Consider the following 20,000-nt stretch of genomic DNA (forward strand, 5'->3'; position numbering starts at 1 on the left):
ACTATATTTTTCCGGTAGCTCTTTAAAATCACAGGTCTGCCATGCAGAACTAAAATAACTGTAACACGGAGGAGACGGTTGGTTAAAGAAGTGAATGTGTTTTTGTGAAGTCGTCCCTGTTCTCACTGTGAAGAGATCTTATTTGACAATCAAATAATGTTTAATTAAACAGCCTGAAATCTGAATGAAGGTGTGTGTGTGTGCGTGCGTGCGTGTGTGTGTGTGCATGTGTGTGTGTGTGCGTGAGCGTGTGTGTGCGTGAGCGTGTGTGTGTGTGTGTGTGTGTGTGTGTGTGTGTGTGTGTGTGTGTGTGTCCTCACCGCGGTAGTAGAAGAGGCACATGTCCGACAGAACGAACCACCTCCTCTTCCACAGCTTCATGCCTGTGCTGTCCTGCAGGGGTCAAAGGTCACAGAGCATCAGTCAGTAACAGAGAACGATCCTCTCTCTCTCTCTGAGTTTCCTCTCCTTACTCCTATGATCCCCCACCCCCATTCCCTCCTCCCCCTCCTTCTCTCCCTCCGGCGGTTTCTATTAAGCAGCTTCTCTCTCCTCCTCTGAGACAAATTGCTGTGCTTTATCTCTTCATAATATGGTGACAAATTGTCCTGTGTGGTGCTGAAGGCCTGAGCTTTGTTCTCCTCGCTGCTGTAATGACTGCAGAGACAGGAACAACTTTTCTTAGACGTTCACTCACTCAGGTCTTCAACTCTGTTTATCATGTTCAGCCACACATCCTGAGGTTCGAGGCGGTGGGTAAACAGTGATGACATCTCTTCAGTGTGTGTGTGTGTGTGTGTGTGTGTGTGTGTGTGTGTGTGTGTGTGTGTGTGTGTGTGTGTGTGTGTGTGTGTGTGTGTGTGTGTGTGTGGGGTGCTGGTGTGGGCCACAGACTGTTTATAAAAGTGTTCTGATAGGCTCTGTGTGATGAGACGGGGGAGTCGGCTGATAGGCTGCCTGGAATCAGGGGTTGTTGTGGAGACGAATTGTGTCTCAGAGATTAGCAGCTCTTCTGTCATCTCGGTAACACAATCGGTCACGATGCAACACAAACACACACACAAACACACACATCTAAACACACTCAATTCATTTAACAGAATTAACTAATTTCACCAAGGGCACCTTTTACACCACCACATCTGTACTTTAGTTACACTCTCTGTTTACTCCTTTAATTTGATTCCTTTTGGGAGAATGAAAATATCTCCACATGCATCCGTCTGTTTTCAGCCCATCACACAGCTGTTCCACACAGAAACACAACTGTGTTGTTGTAGTTCTTTAGTCACAATGAACTGAATTCACATTACAAAGAAAAAAACACGAGTCCTGCACACAGACTTTATATAAAAGTGTTCGTAGCTTCAGGTCTGTAAAATGGTTCCGATCCAGAAGTGTCTTCAGCTGCAATACCAGCGAGTGCCACTAGAGGTCGGCTCCAAAAAGCCTCCGGCTCCATAGACTCCCATTCAACTTCTCTCATCAAATCCAAAGTGAATAAAATGTGTCCATCAGTTATCTCGGTGTTGTTAGCTAAAGTCACTCCTTCTTCTTAGTTTTCTGGAGGTCCATCTGAAAATAATCCCTCATTAATTAGAAAAGAAGATTCAAGAAGACCTGTTTTTGGGGGCGTGTCTGTTTGATTGACAGGCCTGTGGTGCAGTCAGGTTACAGCTATCGGTGGGCGGGACGTAGTATCGTCAGGTTTCCGATCAGATCAGTCAGATCCACCTCTGGCTCCTCCCCCAGCTCGTCCAAATATTTTAGATTTTTTAGATTTTATACACTTTATTAATCCCCGAGGGGAAATGTCTTCGCTACAGCAGGGGGGCTCTCAGGGGGGAGCTGCTGCAGCAGGCTGCCACTAGCGCGGCGCCAGGTAACCTGAACTGAAGTGCATGTTTTTGGATGATGGGAGGAAGCCGGAGAACCCGGAGAGAACCCACGCAAGCACAGGGAGAACATGCAAACTCCGCACAGAAAGGCCCAGGACCGGATTCGAACCCAGAACCTTTTTACTGTGAGGCGACAGTGCTAACCACTGCACCACCGTGCCACCCTATGGTCACTTCCTGCTCCAAACCGCTCCGAACTAACAAGATGGTGACGGACAGAATCTGAACTGGAGGATTCATAACGTTCACAAACCAACGATGACATCACTGATGGGTGATGACATCACTGATGGTTGATGACATCACTGATGGTGGATGTTGGTGTGAAGTATATTGATTCTGGTCTCAGAGGAAAAACAGTGAGCAGAGGAACAGGGCCTGAGGCTGGGAGGAAGGTCCTGTGGTCACAGGTCCACTGAGCAGCTGAATCTCTGATCCACTGTAGAGCCGTGGGACCAAAATACTGCTCAGAAAGGTAATGAGAAAACCAGTTGGGCCTTCAGCAGGAATAGCCTCCTCCTCTTCATCAGTGTCCACAGGAACCAGCAGGAGTCAGTGTTTCCCATGAAGGAGTCGGTTCTGTTCGATCTTCGAGAACAACTGTGATGAAAAAGCTCGCTGCCATTTTGTTTGACTTCATTCATTCGGTGTGACTTTGTGTTCATGCTGGTGGAGCTCTGTCTGTTTGTATGGATTTGGAAGGGTGGTCAGTCTGGTGCGGATGATGTAACTTCTTGTTCAAACTTCAAACGTCTGTTTATGAAAAATTGTGATTTCCAAAAAGGGACGCTTGAAACATTGTTTCTGTCTTCCTAAAATTCACAATAAGCCTGAGCTGTGGCTCCTTCATGAACTCTTTGTCTTATCTTATCTACAAGGATATTCTTTAGAGACAGTGACACCTGGGAAAAGATGATAAATTATAGATTTATCATTTTCCAAGACTGACGTTTCAGATATCTGGAACATGTTTGTGATGCTGCATGAGGCTTCATCAGAGTCATAAGACTCAACACTATAAAACAGACTTTTCCTTCAGTGAAATAACAAATGAACCAGTGACTTACCTGCAGATGAAACATAAAGCCAGATTCTCTGACATTACAGCATGCTTGGAAAAACAGCGAGCAGTAAAAAAAAAAACCCCAGAATTCCACAAACCTAAACACATCCCATCATCTCAAATCTCTGCTGTACCTGTTTGTAGAGCCAGTTGCTCTTCACCACCGGAGCATTGAGGTTCCTCTTGATGGAGTTGGACCTCTTGCCAAAGTTGTGGACTTTTTTGGAAGATCTTGAAGGCTGTTGAGACACAAATAAATTTAAAATCTGGATGAGTTGCATATAAAAGTTATAATCAACAAAATAACCTTGTGACACCTTCATGAAAACCACGATTGTGTCTCTGTCTTCCATCCGCAGAGTGAACGCAGCAGGAAGAATCAGAGACATGGAGAGGAGAAAATAGAAGCTCCTCATCTCAACACTACGGCGCTTCGCTTGTAAAGAAGAATACGGAAACAGACGCTATAAAAAGCAACAGCAGACAGAAGTATTCAGCTCATTAAACGCCGCCCGCTCCACATCCTCCATACATCAGGGAACACTTAGTGCAACATGCAGCTTAAAAACCTCTTTTATGTCAGTCGACTGCAGAGAAATACAACAAGTTCTTTCATTAAATCTGTATTTATATCAAACAGGATGAAAATGCTGTTGCATCCACAGTAATGTTCTACAATCAGAGAGTCTGTTGTTTGTTCCGTCCTTCTGTCCAACACACTGAAGGCCTAAAGCCAAAGTCACACCTGGATTCTTCTCCGAGGTGTTTTTGACGAATATCATAGATTCTGCATCGCTGGAAAACAACCTTCCGTTGGTGCACGACAATCTGGAGGATGTTACACTATCCATCTTTAGTGCTTTAAACTGTCTCTTAACAACATTCAATATTTCAGAGGACCTTCTGTGCTTTTAAAGGTGATTTTCTATTTCAGGAACTCAATGATCAGTGAGCTTTTTTTTTAACCTCATGATGATCAGTTCTGCTGTTAATCTCCGCTGGATTTCACAAACTGAGAAGGATCCGACATCACTGAAGACACCGCGGAGACAGACATCATCATGTCCATGTGTCCAACTAGTCCTCATCCATATATGCTCAGCTGTGTGACGGTGGTTTGCTGTCTTGTATTTCAGAGGTGATGAATGGATTTGACCGGTTGGCTATAGTCCTGCAGGGACACTTCAGAAGGTTCCTGAAGTTCAGAACCCAGCACCACAGGTTCAGGTGCCGGCTGTAGATGATGTCATCAGTCATTTTATTTCAGCACCTGCTCAGTCATGAGAAACCTCTGCACACCGAGCTCTGTGGAGGTCAGTCTGTCATCTGTCTGTCAGTTGTGGCGGTATGAAATGACCAAACTGTCACAACTTACAGCTTTAGAGTTTCATCCTGTGACCTCAGCATGTGCTGAGAATAATGATACGTTACAGACAGTCACCTAGGAAACGCAGGGAGTGATGACATCACATGGACTGAGCAGCAGACTTCAAATTACAGAAACAACTTCATCAGGACCATAAATTCCCGTTCAACAGAAGGCAGCTGTGGAGGGGCACATGCTGAAAAATGACCGAGGTCTGAATCTGAATCTCCACTGAGTCCTACAGATGAGAATATGCAAACTCTCTGCAGGATGTTTTTCCTCTACAGGCCAGAGCTGAATCACATTCAATGGTTTCTTTAATTTCACTGTTCCATTAAGATTTCCATGAATTTGAAACAAGGGAGACAGCAGAGAATAAAGTGGATAGGGGTTGGCTATTTAGAAATTTTAATAAGAGAAGAAAAGACCCTAAAGCACATCTGATCACCCTGTTACTGTGAGAACGAGGGTACTGTGGCACAGGTTTGTTTTGTGGCCTTTAAACCAAAGAAAAAGTTAAATATTTACCCTGCAAAATATCATCAAAATATCATCATCTTCTTTATGGTTGTGTTGACCTTTTTCCTAAGATGCGTCTTCTATAGGCGGTCTGTGCTTCTCTTTTCAAACTGTTTCCCAGCGAGGCATGAAGCTGCAGCCATACAGCGCGGTTATGAATAATGCTTTCTCATGAATACGGGAAGATATGCGCTGTTATACTTTCTTTAGCCCGTGTAAGAATGACTTATTCATGCAAACACTGAACTTCTGATTTGATCTATGCATGCATATTTATCTCCTGTGTGTTTATGTGGTTTATTAACCATTTATAGGACACGCTGCTCAGCGCTGTGACCTGTGCAAGCAATAATACACCTGACGTCCTCCTCCTCCCACTCCTCCAGGCTGAGATGAACCGTAACGACATAACATGGACAATCAGTGACAACTCAGCGTGTTGCCATGGTGACTGGCCTGAGGCTGACCTCCAGCACAGCATTGTTGGAACAGCAGGAGGTTTTAGTACTAGATGGTTTAATGTATTTCCTTTTAATTATTCAATCAGAGGCCCCTACAGTCGGAGGCCCCTACAGTCAGAGACTGTTCAGAGGAGGATGTTGCACAAACTGCTCAAACAGCAGTGTTGCAGATCCCCTTAAAGAGTTTGTACTGTTACATGTAGTATGTTTACAATTGGGACATACTACGTCATCATAAAAATGCACCTTGAACTTTGACCCTTTAATCATATCTGTTGCGATCCGTAGCGCGATATTTGAATTGAAAAGGATGCGATTTAGAACGAGTACGCTTCCTTTAAATGCCTCTTCTCCTTCCTCCTTATGTGGGCGGAGCATTCGCGCCACTATCTCTCTTAGCATCTTAGTCGATGTGACGTATTTTCCGCAACGCAAAGGATTGTGGGTCAGAACATCCAGAGTATCATGCTGAACTGCAGACTTTAAAATACGACCAGATGCAGTAGAACATCCTGGTACTTTTGGCATCCTATGTTTAACATGTACTGGGACATGCTAAATCTTCCTCAGGGTAAATAACAAAACAAGCACGCCTCCTTGAGGACACTCCCATAACAAATAAATCCCCCCTCACCCCACCAGCCCTGCTTGTCCTAGAGGTCATAACCACATCTCTGCATTGAATTATTATAAATACATATTAATCTCATCAGGATCTATATTTAATGTTCAGGTGTGGTGATGAAGACTGACCCGTGTGGATGAGGTGGAGGTGGTGGTGGTGGTGGTGGCGGTAGTGACGGTGGTGGCCGGGCTGCCGGGGAAGGTGCTGTAGTCAGAGCCACCGGTGTAGTTGGACGCCTCGCTCATGGTGCTCATGGGACGCTCCTTCTTGTCGCTGCTGCTTCCCTGCTCTGACGAAGCGTTCGGAGCCGGCCTGCCACAGGACGGGAGACATAGAGAGGCAAAGAGAGGCGGAGTCAGTCACACATTTCACCTTTACATACAGATGTGTAGAAACAACATAGAGGCTTTATCAAGACTGCACTTTTCAGATGTAAAAAACACACAGCAGAGCAGTTTGTGTTTGTAATCACATGAAAAGTGAGACCACAGTTTTATGACAGACTCACGCTGCTGTTCTTTCTCACAAATATTCTACACAGTGACACGGCTGGGAGGTGAGAGGTGGTCGGCCATTGAACTTCAGCCGAGCAGAGACATCAGTCCAGACTCAGTTCATTTGATGCTTGACTTTCAGGGCATGAGGAACTGTTGACTGTCAGCGGTCAACATCCGTCTGCTTTAACTATAAATCCTGTTGTGAGAATAAACATTCACGCTAACTGCAAAATTTTCTCCTTCAGTTCAGTTCCTCAGATCTTGAAAAAAAATAACAAATAAAAGAGCCACTCTCCGAAAACATGTCTGTGTGCACAGAGCTGCTGTTCACATCTTTAAATACTGCTTAAAGGGAAAACAGCCTCGGTTTGGTTATCTGTTACCATACATGCTGAAACATCTCAACAGACACAGGTTTACATGCTAAAAACTCTTCCTATATATATATATATATATATATATATATATATATATATATATATATATATATATATATATATATATATATATATATATATATATATATATATATATATATATATATATATATATATATATATATATATATATATATATATATATATATATATATATATATATATATATATATATATATATATATATATATATATATATATATATTCTACACAAATCACATGACACATATGTTTGTTGTGTTGTTTATTTCACATGGACCAATCATCAACCGATGTCACCCGTTGATTTATGAACATTATGAATCCTCCAGTTCAGATTCTGTCCGTCATCATCTTTGCTAGTTCGGAGCGGTTTGGAGCAGGAAGTGACCATATTTGGACGAGCTGGGGGAGGAGCCAGCGGTGGATCTGACCGATCTGATTGGAAACCTGACGATACTACGTCCCGCCCACCGATAGCTGTAACCTGACTGCACCACAGGCCTGTCAATCAAACAGACACGCCCCCAAAAACAGGTCTTCTTGAATCTTCTTTTCTAATGAATGAGGGATTATTTTCAGATGGACCTCCAGAAAACTAAGAAGAAGGAGTGACTTTAGCTAACAACACCGAGATAACTGATGGACACATTTTATTCACTTTGGATTTGATGAGAGAAGTTGAATGGGAGTCTATGGAGCCGGAGGCTTTTTGGAGCCGACCTCTAGTGGCACTCGCTGGTATCGCAGCTTAACACACTTCTGGATCGGAACCATTTTACAGACCTGAAGCTACGAACACTTTTATATAAAGTCTGTGTGCAGGACTCGTGTTTTTTTCTTTGTAATGTGAATTCAGTTCATTGTGACTAAAGAACTACAACAACACAGTTGTGTTTCTGTGTGGAACAGCTGTGTGATGGGCTGAAAACAGACGGATGCATGTGGAGATATTTTCATTCTCCCAAAAGGAATCAAATTAAAGGAGTAAACAGAGAGTGTAACTAAAGTACAGATGTGGTGGTGTAAAAGGTGCCCTTGGTGAAATTAGTTAATTCTGTTAAATGAATTGAGTGTGTTTAGATGTGTGTGTTTGTGTGTGTGTTTGTGTTGCATCGTGACCGATTGTGTTACCGAGATGACAGAAGAGCTGCTAATCTCTGAGACACAATTCGTCTCCACAACAACCCCTGATTCCAGGCAGCCTATCAGCCGACTCCCCCGTCTCATCACACAGAGCCTATCAGAACACTTTTAATGATACGCTATCTCTGAGCGGGACATTAAACAGAGGGACGATGAGAGGAAGATGAGGGGACGGTGGGAGGAAGATGAGGGGACAGTGGGAGGAAGACGAGGGGACGGTGGGAGGAAGACGAGGGGACGATGAGAAGAAGATGAGGGGACGACAGGAAGAAGACGAGGGGACGATGGGAGGAAGATGAGGGGATGATGGGAAGAAGATGAGGGGACGACGAGCGGAAGATGAGGGGACGATGAGAGGAAGACGAGGGGACGGTGGGAGGAAGACGAGGGGACGATGAGAAGAAGATGAGGGGACGACAGGAAGAAGACGAGGGGATGACGGGAAGAAGACAAGGGGACGACGGGAGGAAGACGAGGGGACGACGGGAGGAAGACAAGGGGACAATAAGAGGAGCGCTGCAGAAACGCAGATTGTTGAAGTCGGTCGGTGAATCACAGCTTTCATTCTGTGCGTGTCACCTCTGATATATTCCTCCGTGTCCGACCGATTTAAATGACCTGCCAACTCGGCCTGACAAATTGAACCCGCTCAAAGTTCTCTGCCCCTCGTCGGGTCGAACAACAACAGCTGATGTGAGAAAAAACCAGTTGAAGGTGCCTGAGAGGATGAAAAGCAGCAGTGACTCAGTGACAGCTTTATCTCTCCAAGGTCAGCAGCAACACCAACAAACATCCTCCCACGTGTTCATCAGGAGCCGTCTCATATCGTGTTGGTCTTGGATTGTGAGTTCAGTTTGTGTTCTGTGGGATCCACGTTGTTTTTATTGTTGATGGCACACAGGCAGGTTTTCTATGAGCTCAGCGGGCAGCGATGGGAGCGCTGCCAGTCGCTCAGATAACACTGAACAGTCTCTGGTGAGCTGCTGCAACGTTTCCACTGAAAATAGTGTGACAGTAATTAAAGAGAACCCTCCGGACAGAAGATATCTCTGAGACAGCGTCTTCAAATGATAGAACAACAGAACCACCTCACTGAAGGATCACTGTGTTGATATCTGCACACGTAATAACATATCGACTCGTTGTAATCATGCTAACACCTTGATTTCAGTGAACAAACGGCCTTTCCTGCTCTGTAAGCTTCAAATCAAACTTTAAAATGTAATTCACAATGTTGACTGAATCACAGAATCTAAACTAAGCTGTTTATCACTTGTAGGAATGAAAGTTAACAAAATAAATGAATGAAGATGAGATTATAGTGTCTCCCCACATCTTTACAGCAGAAATGAAGGAGAGCAAATCTGACAAGGAGTCAAAAATTACAGCTCGATATAAAAAAAAAAGATGTCAGGGGAAATGATTCTGACGGCTTCCAAGAGTTTGACAGGAGAGAGTGTGAGGATGAGACTTCACAAATATGGCTTATATATTATTATGGTTCTCACCAACAAGACTATAAACAAGTTTCCATCCTCAAAATGTACTTTTCCTAAAATCAGATACCGGCATAGGGGCTGATTAATCAGTCCCTCCAGGACTGTGATCGTTGTGATCAGAAGTGTTTGATTTTGTGGTGGATTTTCTCAAAAATAGTGATGTAATTTTTTGAGTTTTAAGTGAGTTTTTTTTGCATAAAATTGTGGAAATAAGAAAAAAAAATTGCAATTCAAGCATTATCTACTAAAGGAATAAATGTGTAATCACTTCCTATGATAATAATCCTGCTGCACATCACAGAACTATTTTAGTTGTAATGTTTTTTATGTATTTATTGAACTTAAGAGAACCGTGGAGATAAAAGCTCCTAAAAGGTCCTAAAAGGTCCTAAAAGCTGCGTATGTTTCCAGAACAGACCGTCTGTGACTGGAATATAGAAACAAGGACGACATCAGCTGTCAAAATAAGAGCTTTAGATGCTGTTTAATTCATGTTCATTCAACACATAGACCTGCTGGATGAAACCAACAAAGAGACGTCTCTGACAACTGGACGTGTGGAGAAAACTCATTTAACATCCAGTAATATGGAATCACTTCCTTTGATCACAAACATTTAATCACATCATTTTAATGTGAAGGACACGTTTCACTTCCTGTTTCTCCTCTTGTTTCTGTTCCTCTGATGAACAGAGTTTTATTTGGAGATGAAAACTAGCAGAGACTTTCTGATTAAATGAGGAGTTATTGTTGTTAATGAAGTGAGTTTTATTTGAAAAGGTTTACTTTATGTTTTAATACTTTCAGCAGAGATTTTGATTATGACATTTTTGTGGAAATATTTGAGGGAATTTAAACAAATTACAAGCTCCCACAAATATTGTGGAGTTTCTTGAATACACGTTAATTATGGTGATTTCCTGGAGGGACTGAAAAAGGTGAAAAACAACTGCATCATTTTATGAAATATCTGTTAAATTAAAATTGTGACTGTTGTCTGTCAGATGTGGAGCAGGAAGGGGAGGAGGGTGGAGTTCAGGGTGGATGTTGGACACAGCAGTCAAATATTGTTTTACAACTATGATGGTCATTCTCCAACCTTAACCAAGTACTTTGTAACCATGACAACAAGGGTCAACCAACAAGAACCCAAACAGAGATTATTTCCTCACAGTAACCACAAAGTTTCTGATCCTGAACTCAACTAACATCAACAGAGTTAAACCACGTCTAACCGGGTCGGAGTTAAACCACGTCTAACCGGGTCGGAGTTAAACCACATCTAACCGGGTCGGAGTTAAACCACATCTAACCGGGTCGGAGTTAAACCACATCTAACCGGGTCGGAGTTAAACCACGTCTAACCGGGTCGGAGTTAAACCACGTCTAACCGGGTCGGAGTTAAACCACATCTAACCGGGTCGGAGTTAAACCACGTCTAACCGGGTCGGAGTTAAACCATGTCTAACCGGGTCATCATCACCCTCAGAAGCTAAATCCTTATTTAGTAAATTAAACAGAACCTGAACACAACATGACATCAGTAAATTTCTTACCTCAGATGTGAAAATGAAGGTAAATTTCTTCATAACGAAATTGTCATTTGTGTTTCTGAGACAATTCAGTGCTTCATCTCCTTTTTCAGACCTGTCAATCATTCAGCAGCCTGATTTCATTTCATCATTTCAGACGTAATAAAAGTTGTTGCTGAAGGTAAAGGATGTAATTTGATTTGATTCAGATGGCAGGAAAAAAAAAGGGGTTGGTTGCTATTAAATTACACACAGAGAGGAAACTTTCCCCGCTGCATGCCGGAGACACAAATCATAACACACACATTAATCATCCACAATATAATTTCTGTGTTACTGCTACACAGCGGTGCATCAGGCGACTCACGCAGGCTCTGAAATAAAGTTGGAGGCAGAAACAACCAGAGGAAGAAAAAGAACCATCAAACAAAGAAAGGAAGCCTTGAATTAAAGATGAATGAAGCTGGAAGAGGCGGGCTGACATGTTGGATCAGCGTGTTATTCGTCAGGCTCTTGGAAAGCATGGAAACACTGTTCGGAGACGTACATGGAGAAGGATTCAATTTCAGAGGTACTTATTCGATTTTCTTGAGAATTAAAGCTCGACTTGTTTGCAGTCTTACAGCGTCACATGAGAAGATCAAGACGGTGATGTTTTCAGTTTGTGATTTGATATCCTGATTGAGGTAACTGCTCTGTCTCTGCTGACTGGTTTTAATATGTTCTAATGTTTGCAGGTAACCAACCATCAACCATCAGTGAGGTCATCAACCATCAGTGATGTCATCGTTGGTTTGTGAACGTTATGAATCCTCCAGTTCAGATTCTGTCCGTCACCATCTTGTTAGTTCAGAGCGGTTTGGAGCAGGAAGTGACCATATTTGGACGAGCTGGGGGAGGAGCCAGAGGTGGATCTGACCGATCTGATCGGAAACCTGACGATACTACGTCCCGCCCACCGATAGCTGTAACCTGACTGCACCACAGGCCTGTCAATCAAACAGACACGCCCCCAAAAACAGGTCTTCTTGAATCTTCTTTTCTAATGAATGAGGGATTATTTTCAGATGGACCTCCAGAAAACTAATAAGAAGGAGTGACTTTAGCTAACAACACCGAGAGAACTGATGGACACATTTTATTCACTTTGGATTTGATGAGAGAAGTTGAATGGGAGTCTATGGAGCCGGAGGCTTTTTGGAGCCGACCTCTAGTGGCACTCGCTGGTATTGCAGCTGAAGACACTTCTGGATTGGAACCATTTTACAGACCTGAAGCTACGAACTCTTTTAGAAACAGTCTGTGGGTCCAACGTGAGAAAAGCTATGAGCCAACGGAAGGATGTGGGTGGAGCCAGCAGCAGGGTGTGGGTGGACGTGCTGCAGCAGTTCTGATTGCTGGATGCTATAAACTCACAACTTCCAGACTTGCTGACGTCTTGGTGGCAGATATTTCGACAACCTTCAGGTGTTGGTGGATCAGAGGACTTTCAGCGGCAGGTGAAGGACCAGCAGAATATCAGGCAGGAGATGTCAGGAAGTTTTGGCTCATCATCATATGAGGTGGTAAGATTTGGTTGTGTTGCTTCATTTTGGTTCAGTTGTGTAAGGTGAAGTCTGTTGGATGTATTTGTTGGCATGAAAAAGTTAAGCACAGCTACTTTTCTCCTGCAGCTTTCATTGGGCGAAATCTTCAAATATTACAGTGATTTTCGAAGGTAGATTAAAGAATTAATCCATTTTCAATAAAACCAACGACTTTCCAGATGTGAAACATGCTGGAGGTGAATGATTTAATGGTTTTAAAGAAATGCCTTTCCTGATTCTGATCTTCTCAGCTGACTGCTGAAGAGGTCAACAAAGTGCATGAATCTTTGGACTTACAGTGTTAACAACAGATCTGCATGCAGCTACTGCAGGTTTTTAGTCTTTAGACAAAAGCAAGCTCAGACTTAAAGGCTGTTAAAGAAGCTGAAGCCAAAGCAGCTGTTGAGTGCTGCGAGGGATCGTTACCTGCTGAGAGTCTCAGGTTTGTCAGGGTGGACAAGCTTTCCACATTTCACACTGGAAACAGAACAGGGAGGGAGAGAGAATGAAAAATGAGACATGGAAAACCGGTAACTGAAACATCAAAGTCACTCATGATACCTGAAAGTAAAAACGACAAAAAGAAACATTCAGGATAAACAAAGCAAACATGGAACAAATAATCGAAAGTGATGAAAACAGGAAGTGTTTGTGGTCAAACCAAAAAAACCCTCTTTGTTCTCCTCAACACCAGAGTGTGTGTTCCTGCCTGCAGGCGGTCCCATCATTAATTTAAAGCCATGCTATTCTTCCATCAGCGCTCCCACACTCGTCTTTGATCAGCCCGTCAGCCCGCCGTCGTTCACAGCCTCCCATCACCACCACTTACACCAACATCTCTCTTCTTCTCGCCCTTTTTTATCACTTCATCACATTGTCTTCCCATTTAGCCATCTTTCCTTTCATGTTGTGTTTTCTACAATCAGATAGGTGAAGATGTCTGAGAGGAATTTGTTAAAAATGAAGTAGCGAGGCAGATGGAGGAAGCAGGAAGAGGACACGTCAGAGAGGGTCAGAGCTGCACTCTTTAAACTTGGTGGGATGGAGAGAGTGGGAGGCTGTGAACAAAACATCAGGGAGAGGACCAGAACCAGATGTTAGTGAGCTGGATACATCACAAGGAAGCAAACGAGGAGGAAACAAGAGGCATTAATAAGAGGCGGAGCTGCAGAGGTGAGTGGTGCATCGTGAAGAGATGACGGGAGGAAACACAAAGAAACGCTCTGGATGAAACTCCTGGTTTAAACTTCTCAGTGAGTGACGTCTGGAGAGGGGAGGAGCTGGTGGCCATTAAACAGGAGGACAAATCGAATGGTGATTTGTGAAAGAGATGAGGAGCTGGATAAAGAGAGAGGAAAACAGGAAGGAGGTGTGACACTCCATAAAAGCAGCTAAAAAACATTCTAAAGAAGAAATTAAAAGATGTTCGGTGATGAATTCGCTCTCGAAGGTTTTGATTGGACAGGTGGAGAAGGTGGTTGATTGACAGGTGAGGCAGCAGGGGCCCTGAGAAATAATGTAAAAATAGAATACAGCTAAAAGCAGCAGGAGACTCCATTTTTATTTAAAGGTAATGTGCTCCAGCCGACATCCTGTCTCTGCAGGTTTCCAAGTACATGTTTGGTCCGTCCTTCAAACACGCTGCCAAGAACAAGCAATGTTTCTTTTAATCTGAATTCCTTTTTAAATCCACTTTGAACATGTCGATCTCCAACGAGCAGCCAAAATAACGAACTTCCTGTTGTTTAGAGAACTCCAGCATCCTTCAGTCCATCCGAGCACTGCTGTGTTCACTGGTGAGGCGCTCTGGTGTTCATAACATCCACAACACTAGTCCAGGCTTCATGAGACCAGTTGTGGCTCACAGCTTCATTTTTATTCGCTGGTAACCAACCATCAACCATCAGTGATGTCATCGTTGGTTTGTGAACGTTATGAATCCTCCAGTTCAGATTCTGTCCGTCACCATCTTTGCTAGTTCAGAGCGGTTTGGAGCAGGAAGTGACCATATTTGGACGAGATGGGGGAGGAGCCAGCGGTGGATCTGACCGATCTGATCGGAAACCCGACGATACTACGTCCCGCCCACCGATAGCCGTAACCTGACTGCACCACAGGCCTGTCAATCAAACAGACACGCCCCCAAAAACAGGTCTTCTTGAATCTTCTTTTCTAATGAATGAGGGATTATTTTCAGATGGACCTCCAGAAAACTAAGAAGAAGGAGTGACTTTAGCTAACAACACCGAGAGAACTGATGGACACATTTTATTCACTTTGGATTTGATGAGAGAAGTTGAATGGGAGTCTATGGAGCCGGAGGCTTTTTGGAGCCGACCTCTAGTGGCACTCGCTGGTATTGCAGCTGAAGACACTTCTGGATCAGAACCATTTTACAGACCTGAAGCTACAAACTCTTTTAGAAACAGTCTGTGGTTGTGTATCTTTGGGTCAGGCGATAACAAACTCTTTCTATATCTGTTATGATGTTCGAGGAAATGAGGAGTCAAACTAAACAGCGTGTATCAGAGTGAGAAGTCCTGCAGCTTTCTTAAAATCCCGATTGTCCTTTGAAGTGCAATAATTATCTGGATAAGTGATGTGAGCAACTGCTTCTTCGTGCTAACTGTAGCAGTAAATTTAACAGTAATTTGTGTAACTAAAACTGTGATTGGATGACTGCTGCAACTCTCGATGACCGAAAAAAAAAGAAGCTGAACGTTTAGCATTCAGCACCTCATCAATGATGGCATCCATTAAAAATAACTCGAAAAATATGCTGTAGTGAGGAAACAAGGCCCCGGTGGACGCGGCAGGTAGCTGCAGCGGTGCAGAGTGTCCAGGTGAAGACAGCTGCTCTGAGGACAGAGACGGAACGACTCCGTGAGGATCGAACCCTGCAGCAGCGCATCTCATGCAGTTAATAAGGACTCAGGAGGTTCACGCTCCCCAGCTGAACCATCCTGCAGCCACAAACGTCAACCGTTGAGTTCGCAGCTCTAATAACGTTCATCAGGTCTGAAAGTTTAAAGAAGAAATATTTCACCTTCACTGATCTTCATCACACTGAATGTGAAACTCTCATCAACAGTTAAACACCTTTATTCTCCCTGACTGCCTCACCTCCGCTCAACACGTTTAAAAATACAAATCACTCACACCAATCATCTCCTGTCACACAGCTCCTGTAACGACTGCTGTGTGTGTGTGTGTGTGTGTGTGTGTGTGTGTGTGTGTGTGTGTGTGTGTGTGTGTGTGTGTGTGTGTGTGTGTGTGTGTGTGTGTGTGTGTGTGTGTGTGTGTGTGTGTGTGTGTGTGTGTGGTGAGCGGACTGAAAAGCGTCCTGACGTCTCTTTCGGAGGTGAAGTGTGTAATTGCAGCAGTTTGTTCGTCTTTCTGAGACTCCGGTCCTAAATTTCATTTCAGCTCCGTCATGCCGACGTTTGTTTTTATTCGATGTGTCCTCGTTTGTCTCCCAGGGAGCAGAGAGCAGCTCGTTTGTGTCCTCGGCAGAATGGATCTCATTTCATTGATGTGTGGAGAGAATCCTGCAGTCAGTAACTCTGACAGCAGAAACAGAGGAAGGGAAAACATTCAGATAGATTTAGGTTTGTTTGGTTTGTGAGTCTGAAGCGAAGCTGCCACAAAACAAACCACAAAGAGCTGCAGAGAGACAGACAGAGGACGGGGGAATAAAAGATGGCAGCAGAGGACGGGACAACAGGGACGATAGAGATGGAGGAAGGAGTTTGGCAGACGGAGGGAGAACAGGGAGTCCCAGACCGAGAAGATGCAGCGAGAATCTGCTCATGAAACCAGAAGTGGCAGGAACATGGAGGATGGACAGCTGACACAATCAAAGATGAATCCTGTTTATTTCAACGTCATCAACGGCTGATCGTGAACCAGCAGCATGAAGATAAAACCCCGATGAGGAACTGGTACAAACATCATCTCCTGATCATCATCATCACCATCATCATCATCATCATCACCATCATCATCATCATCAGTTCCTGGTGCGTCGGCGATGTTTCACACCTGAAACTTGATCAGAGAGCGAACATGAAAGTTTGTGAACGTTTGTGTGGAACAGTGAGAAGTTTCAGGGAGACGATCCGGCGAGGAGCTACGATGGTGTTGTCGTGTTGGAGAACCCTGTTACCATGGCGACGCAGTTTGGGTCATTAGAAGTGAGCGTTTGTCCTCAGACGCCTCAGAAGGTCCAGCAGAGCTCCGTGGTTTCACTCCGACCCTCAAAGATAAATGATGCTCCTGATAAGGAGGAGCGGTGAGGAGGAGGCTCTTCTTCCAGAGTTGGACGGAGATGTCCTGAACGTCTCCAAGAACACGTCTCCAGGAGTGGTGAGGAGGATTGGGAGGAAGAGGAGTGAGGAGGAGGAGGCTCTTCTTCCAGAGTTGGACGGAGACATCCTGACGTCTCCAGGATCGTGTCTTTGTGGTCTCAGACCTTCTTTTGCTCACAAACATCAGGAACTCAGGAACTGATGATGATGGTGATGGTGATGATGATGGTGATGATGGTGGTGGTGGTGGTGATGGTGGTGGTGGTGGTGATGATGATGATGATGATGATGGTGATCAGGAGATGAAGTTTGCACCAGTTCCTCATCAGGGTTTTATCTTCCCGCTGCTCCTGCACGTCTCCTCCTATTGATGTGGTGTTTTCCAGCCTGCAGGGAGAACTCCTCTCTTCATGATAAGAGGAGGTCCAACAAACACAGAGACTATTATCCTCCGCTTACCCACAATCCTCTGCTTTCTATCAGGCATCCAATCAGAGAGGACGGCCATCTGAAGAACTGAGCGCTCCCTGATGACTGTGATGAGGTCACAGCTCTGTTCAGATCACAGCTGCAGCTCAGTACCTCTGTTTCTACAAACACATGAAGCTGGGTCTACGTCCACCGAACCACGAGGAGGAGGGGGAGGAGGAGGAGGAGTCACCTCTGAGAACCATGAGGAGGAGGAGGAGAAGGAGGAGGAGTCACCTCTGACAACCATGAGGAGGAGGAGGAGAAGGAGGAGGAGTCACCTCTGACAACCATGAGGAGGAGGAGGAGAAGGAGGAGGAGTCACCTCTGACAACCATGAGGAGGAGGAGGAGAAGGAGGAGGAGTCACCTCTGACAACCATGCACAGAAACTTACTGTTCATTCACCACGAAGATGCAGTTGTCTTGGGACGGGACGCCGGACACTGGGTGTTTACAGGTCACCTTCCGCTCATTGTGGCTGTCAGGACAGAACAGAAGAAGAAGGAGGAGGAGGAGGAGAAGGAGAAGAAGGAGAAGTGTTAGTGACATAACAGAAGAATTTAACAACTGATGTGAAGACAGAAGCAACGACAAACTGGAATTTAAGACTTTAAAAAGCAGCAACTCTGCATCATAAACCTCAGCATCACCACACACACACACACACACACACACACACACACACACACACACACACACACACACACACACACACACACACACACACACACACACACACACACACACACACACACACACACCTGCAGTGGTGGGTTGTGCTGAACTTCAGCATGATGTCCAGAATAAATAAACCAGATATGAACAATCTTCCTGAAATGAACTGGTTCCAGATCAGTGGCAGACTGAAGCTGGAGATTCACAACAGAGATGGTCCTCTCTCTCTCTCTCTCTCTCTCTCTCTCTCTGTCTCTCCCTCTCTCTCTCTCTCTCTGTCTCTCTCTCTCTCTCTCTCTCTCTCTCTGTCTCTCTCTCTCTCTCTCTCTCTCTCTCTCTCTCCCTCTCTCTCTCTGTCTCTCCCTCTCTCCCCGTCTCTCTCTCTCCCTCCCTCTCTGTCTCTCTCCCTCTCTCTCTCTCTCTCTCTCTCTCTCTCTCTGTCTCTCCCTCTCTCTCTCCCTCTCTCCCTCCCTCTCTCTCTCTGTCTCTCCCTCTCTCCCTCTCTGTCTCTCTCTCTCTCCCTCCCTCTCTCCCTCTCCGTCTCTCTCTCTCCCTCCCTCTCTGTCTCCCTCTCTCCCTCCCTCTCTCTCTCTGTCTCTCCCTCTCTCTCTCTCTCTCTCCCTCTCTCTCTCTCTCTCTCTCCCTCTCTCCCTCTCTGTCTCTCTCTCTCTCTCCCTCTCTCTCTCTCTCTCTCTCTCTCCCTCCCTCCCTCTCTCTCTCTCTCTCTCTCTCTCTCTCCCTCCCTCTCTCTCTCTCTGTCTCTCCCTCTCTCTCTCTCTCTCTCTCTCTCTCTCTCTCTCTCTCTCTCTCTCTCTCTCTCTCTCTGTCTCTCCCTCTCTCTCTCTCTCTTTCCTCTCTCTCTCTCTCTCTCTCTCTCTCTCTCTCTCTCCCCTCTCTCTCTCTCTCTCTCTCTCTCTCTCTCTCTCTCTCTCTCTCTCTCTCTCTCTCCTCTCTCTCTCTCTCTCTCTCTCTCTCTCTCTCTCTCTCTCTCTCTCTCTCTCTCTCTCTCTCTCTCTCTCTCTCTCTCTCTCTCTCTCTCTCTCTCTCCTCTCTCTCTCTCTCTCTCTCTCTCTCTCTCTCTCTCTCTCTCTCTCTCTCTCTCTCTCTCAGTCTCTCCCTCTCTCTCTGTTTCTCTCTCTCCCTCTCTCTAACCCTCCCACCGCTCTCTCTACCTATCTCTCACCCCCCCTCGCCCCCTTCCCCTCTCTCTCCTCTGTGGCACCTCCTGTTTTCACTTCACTCCTTCTTCCCTGTTCTTCTTTTCTCTGTTTGTTTGTGTATTTGTCTGATTACAGTCTGGAGTGACAACATGGTGATTAGAGATGATGTTTTTTTTGAACAACTTTTAGTTTTTATGTGTTTGTATGTAACTGGTTTGTGTTTAGTTAAATGAATGGATAAATAATAGATTATTACACTCAGATTGAAAACGTTAATTCAAGAACTGGATTAAATTCAAATTTATATCAAATCATTAATATATTTGAAGTTTTCAACCAAGTAACATGTGCTTCTTTGATCACATGACTGCAGGTTCATATGACTGATGTGATGACTCAGCAATCTTCATGCTGATGAAGACTGAAAGTTAGAAGCCTTAACTTTAATTCTGATTTTTTTAAGTCATCACTAAGTTTGGTTTACTTTTTCTGTCTTTATATGTTAATAAGTCTGACATAAAACATATTTTAAAAAGGTTTTTAAATCAAACTCCAACATGTTCTGTCTCGAATGAAATTACAGAAGCAATACAGAAATAAATGAACAAACTAATACATAAAATAATGACTTCTTTATATATATAGTATTAATTATTTAATTTGAGTCCAGGTACTTAAATTATAAAAATAATTACATACATATTAATTTTTATTTTAAACTTGGACATTTAATTCATTAATTTAATTAATTATATGCATATTTTTTCATTTTCAAATTTA

At 44.2% G+C, this 20,000-nt stretch overlaps 1 protein-coding gene across 1 annotated transcript; it reads right to left on the bottom strand.

Annotated features, from left to right (window-relative positions):
* Positions 1-320: 320 nt before the first annotated feature.
* Positions 321-18,399, bottom strand: LOC138614193 (pleckstrin homology domain-containing family A member 5-like; the record flags this gene model as incomplete). The annotated part of the gene is made up of 6 exons (XM_069687478.1): positions 18,147-18,399; positions 17,780-17,863; positions 13,035-13,085; positions 6,061-6,244; positions 3,096-3,200; positions 321-393 (listed from the first exon to the last, which is right to left on the bottom strand). Coding segments are annotated over exons 1-6 (529 nt in total), but the record flags the coding sequence as incomplete, so codon positions are not given.
* Between the last annotated feature and the right edge of the window lie 1,601 nt (positions 18,400-20,000).

The sequence above is a fragment of the Brachyistius frenatus genome, unplaced genomic scaffold, assembly GCF_029030835.1.
Source record: "Brachyistius frenatus isolate BFR_SWC_R1_liver_20210118 unplaced genomic scaffold, ASM2903083v1 Contig_466, whole genome shotgun sequence".
Taxonomy (NCBI): domain Eukaryota; kingdom Metazoa; phylum Chordata; class Actinopteri; family Embiotocidae; genus Brachyistius; species Brachyistius frenatus.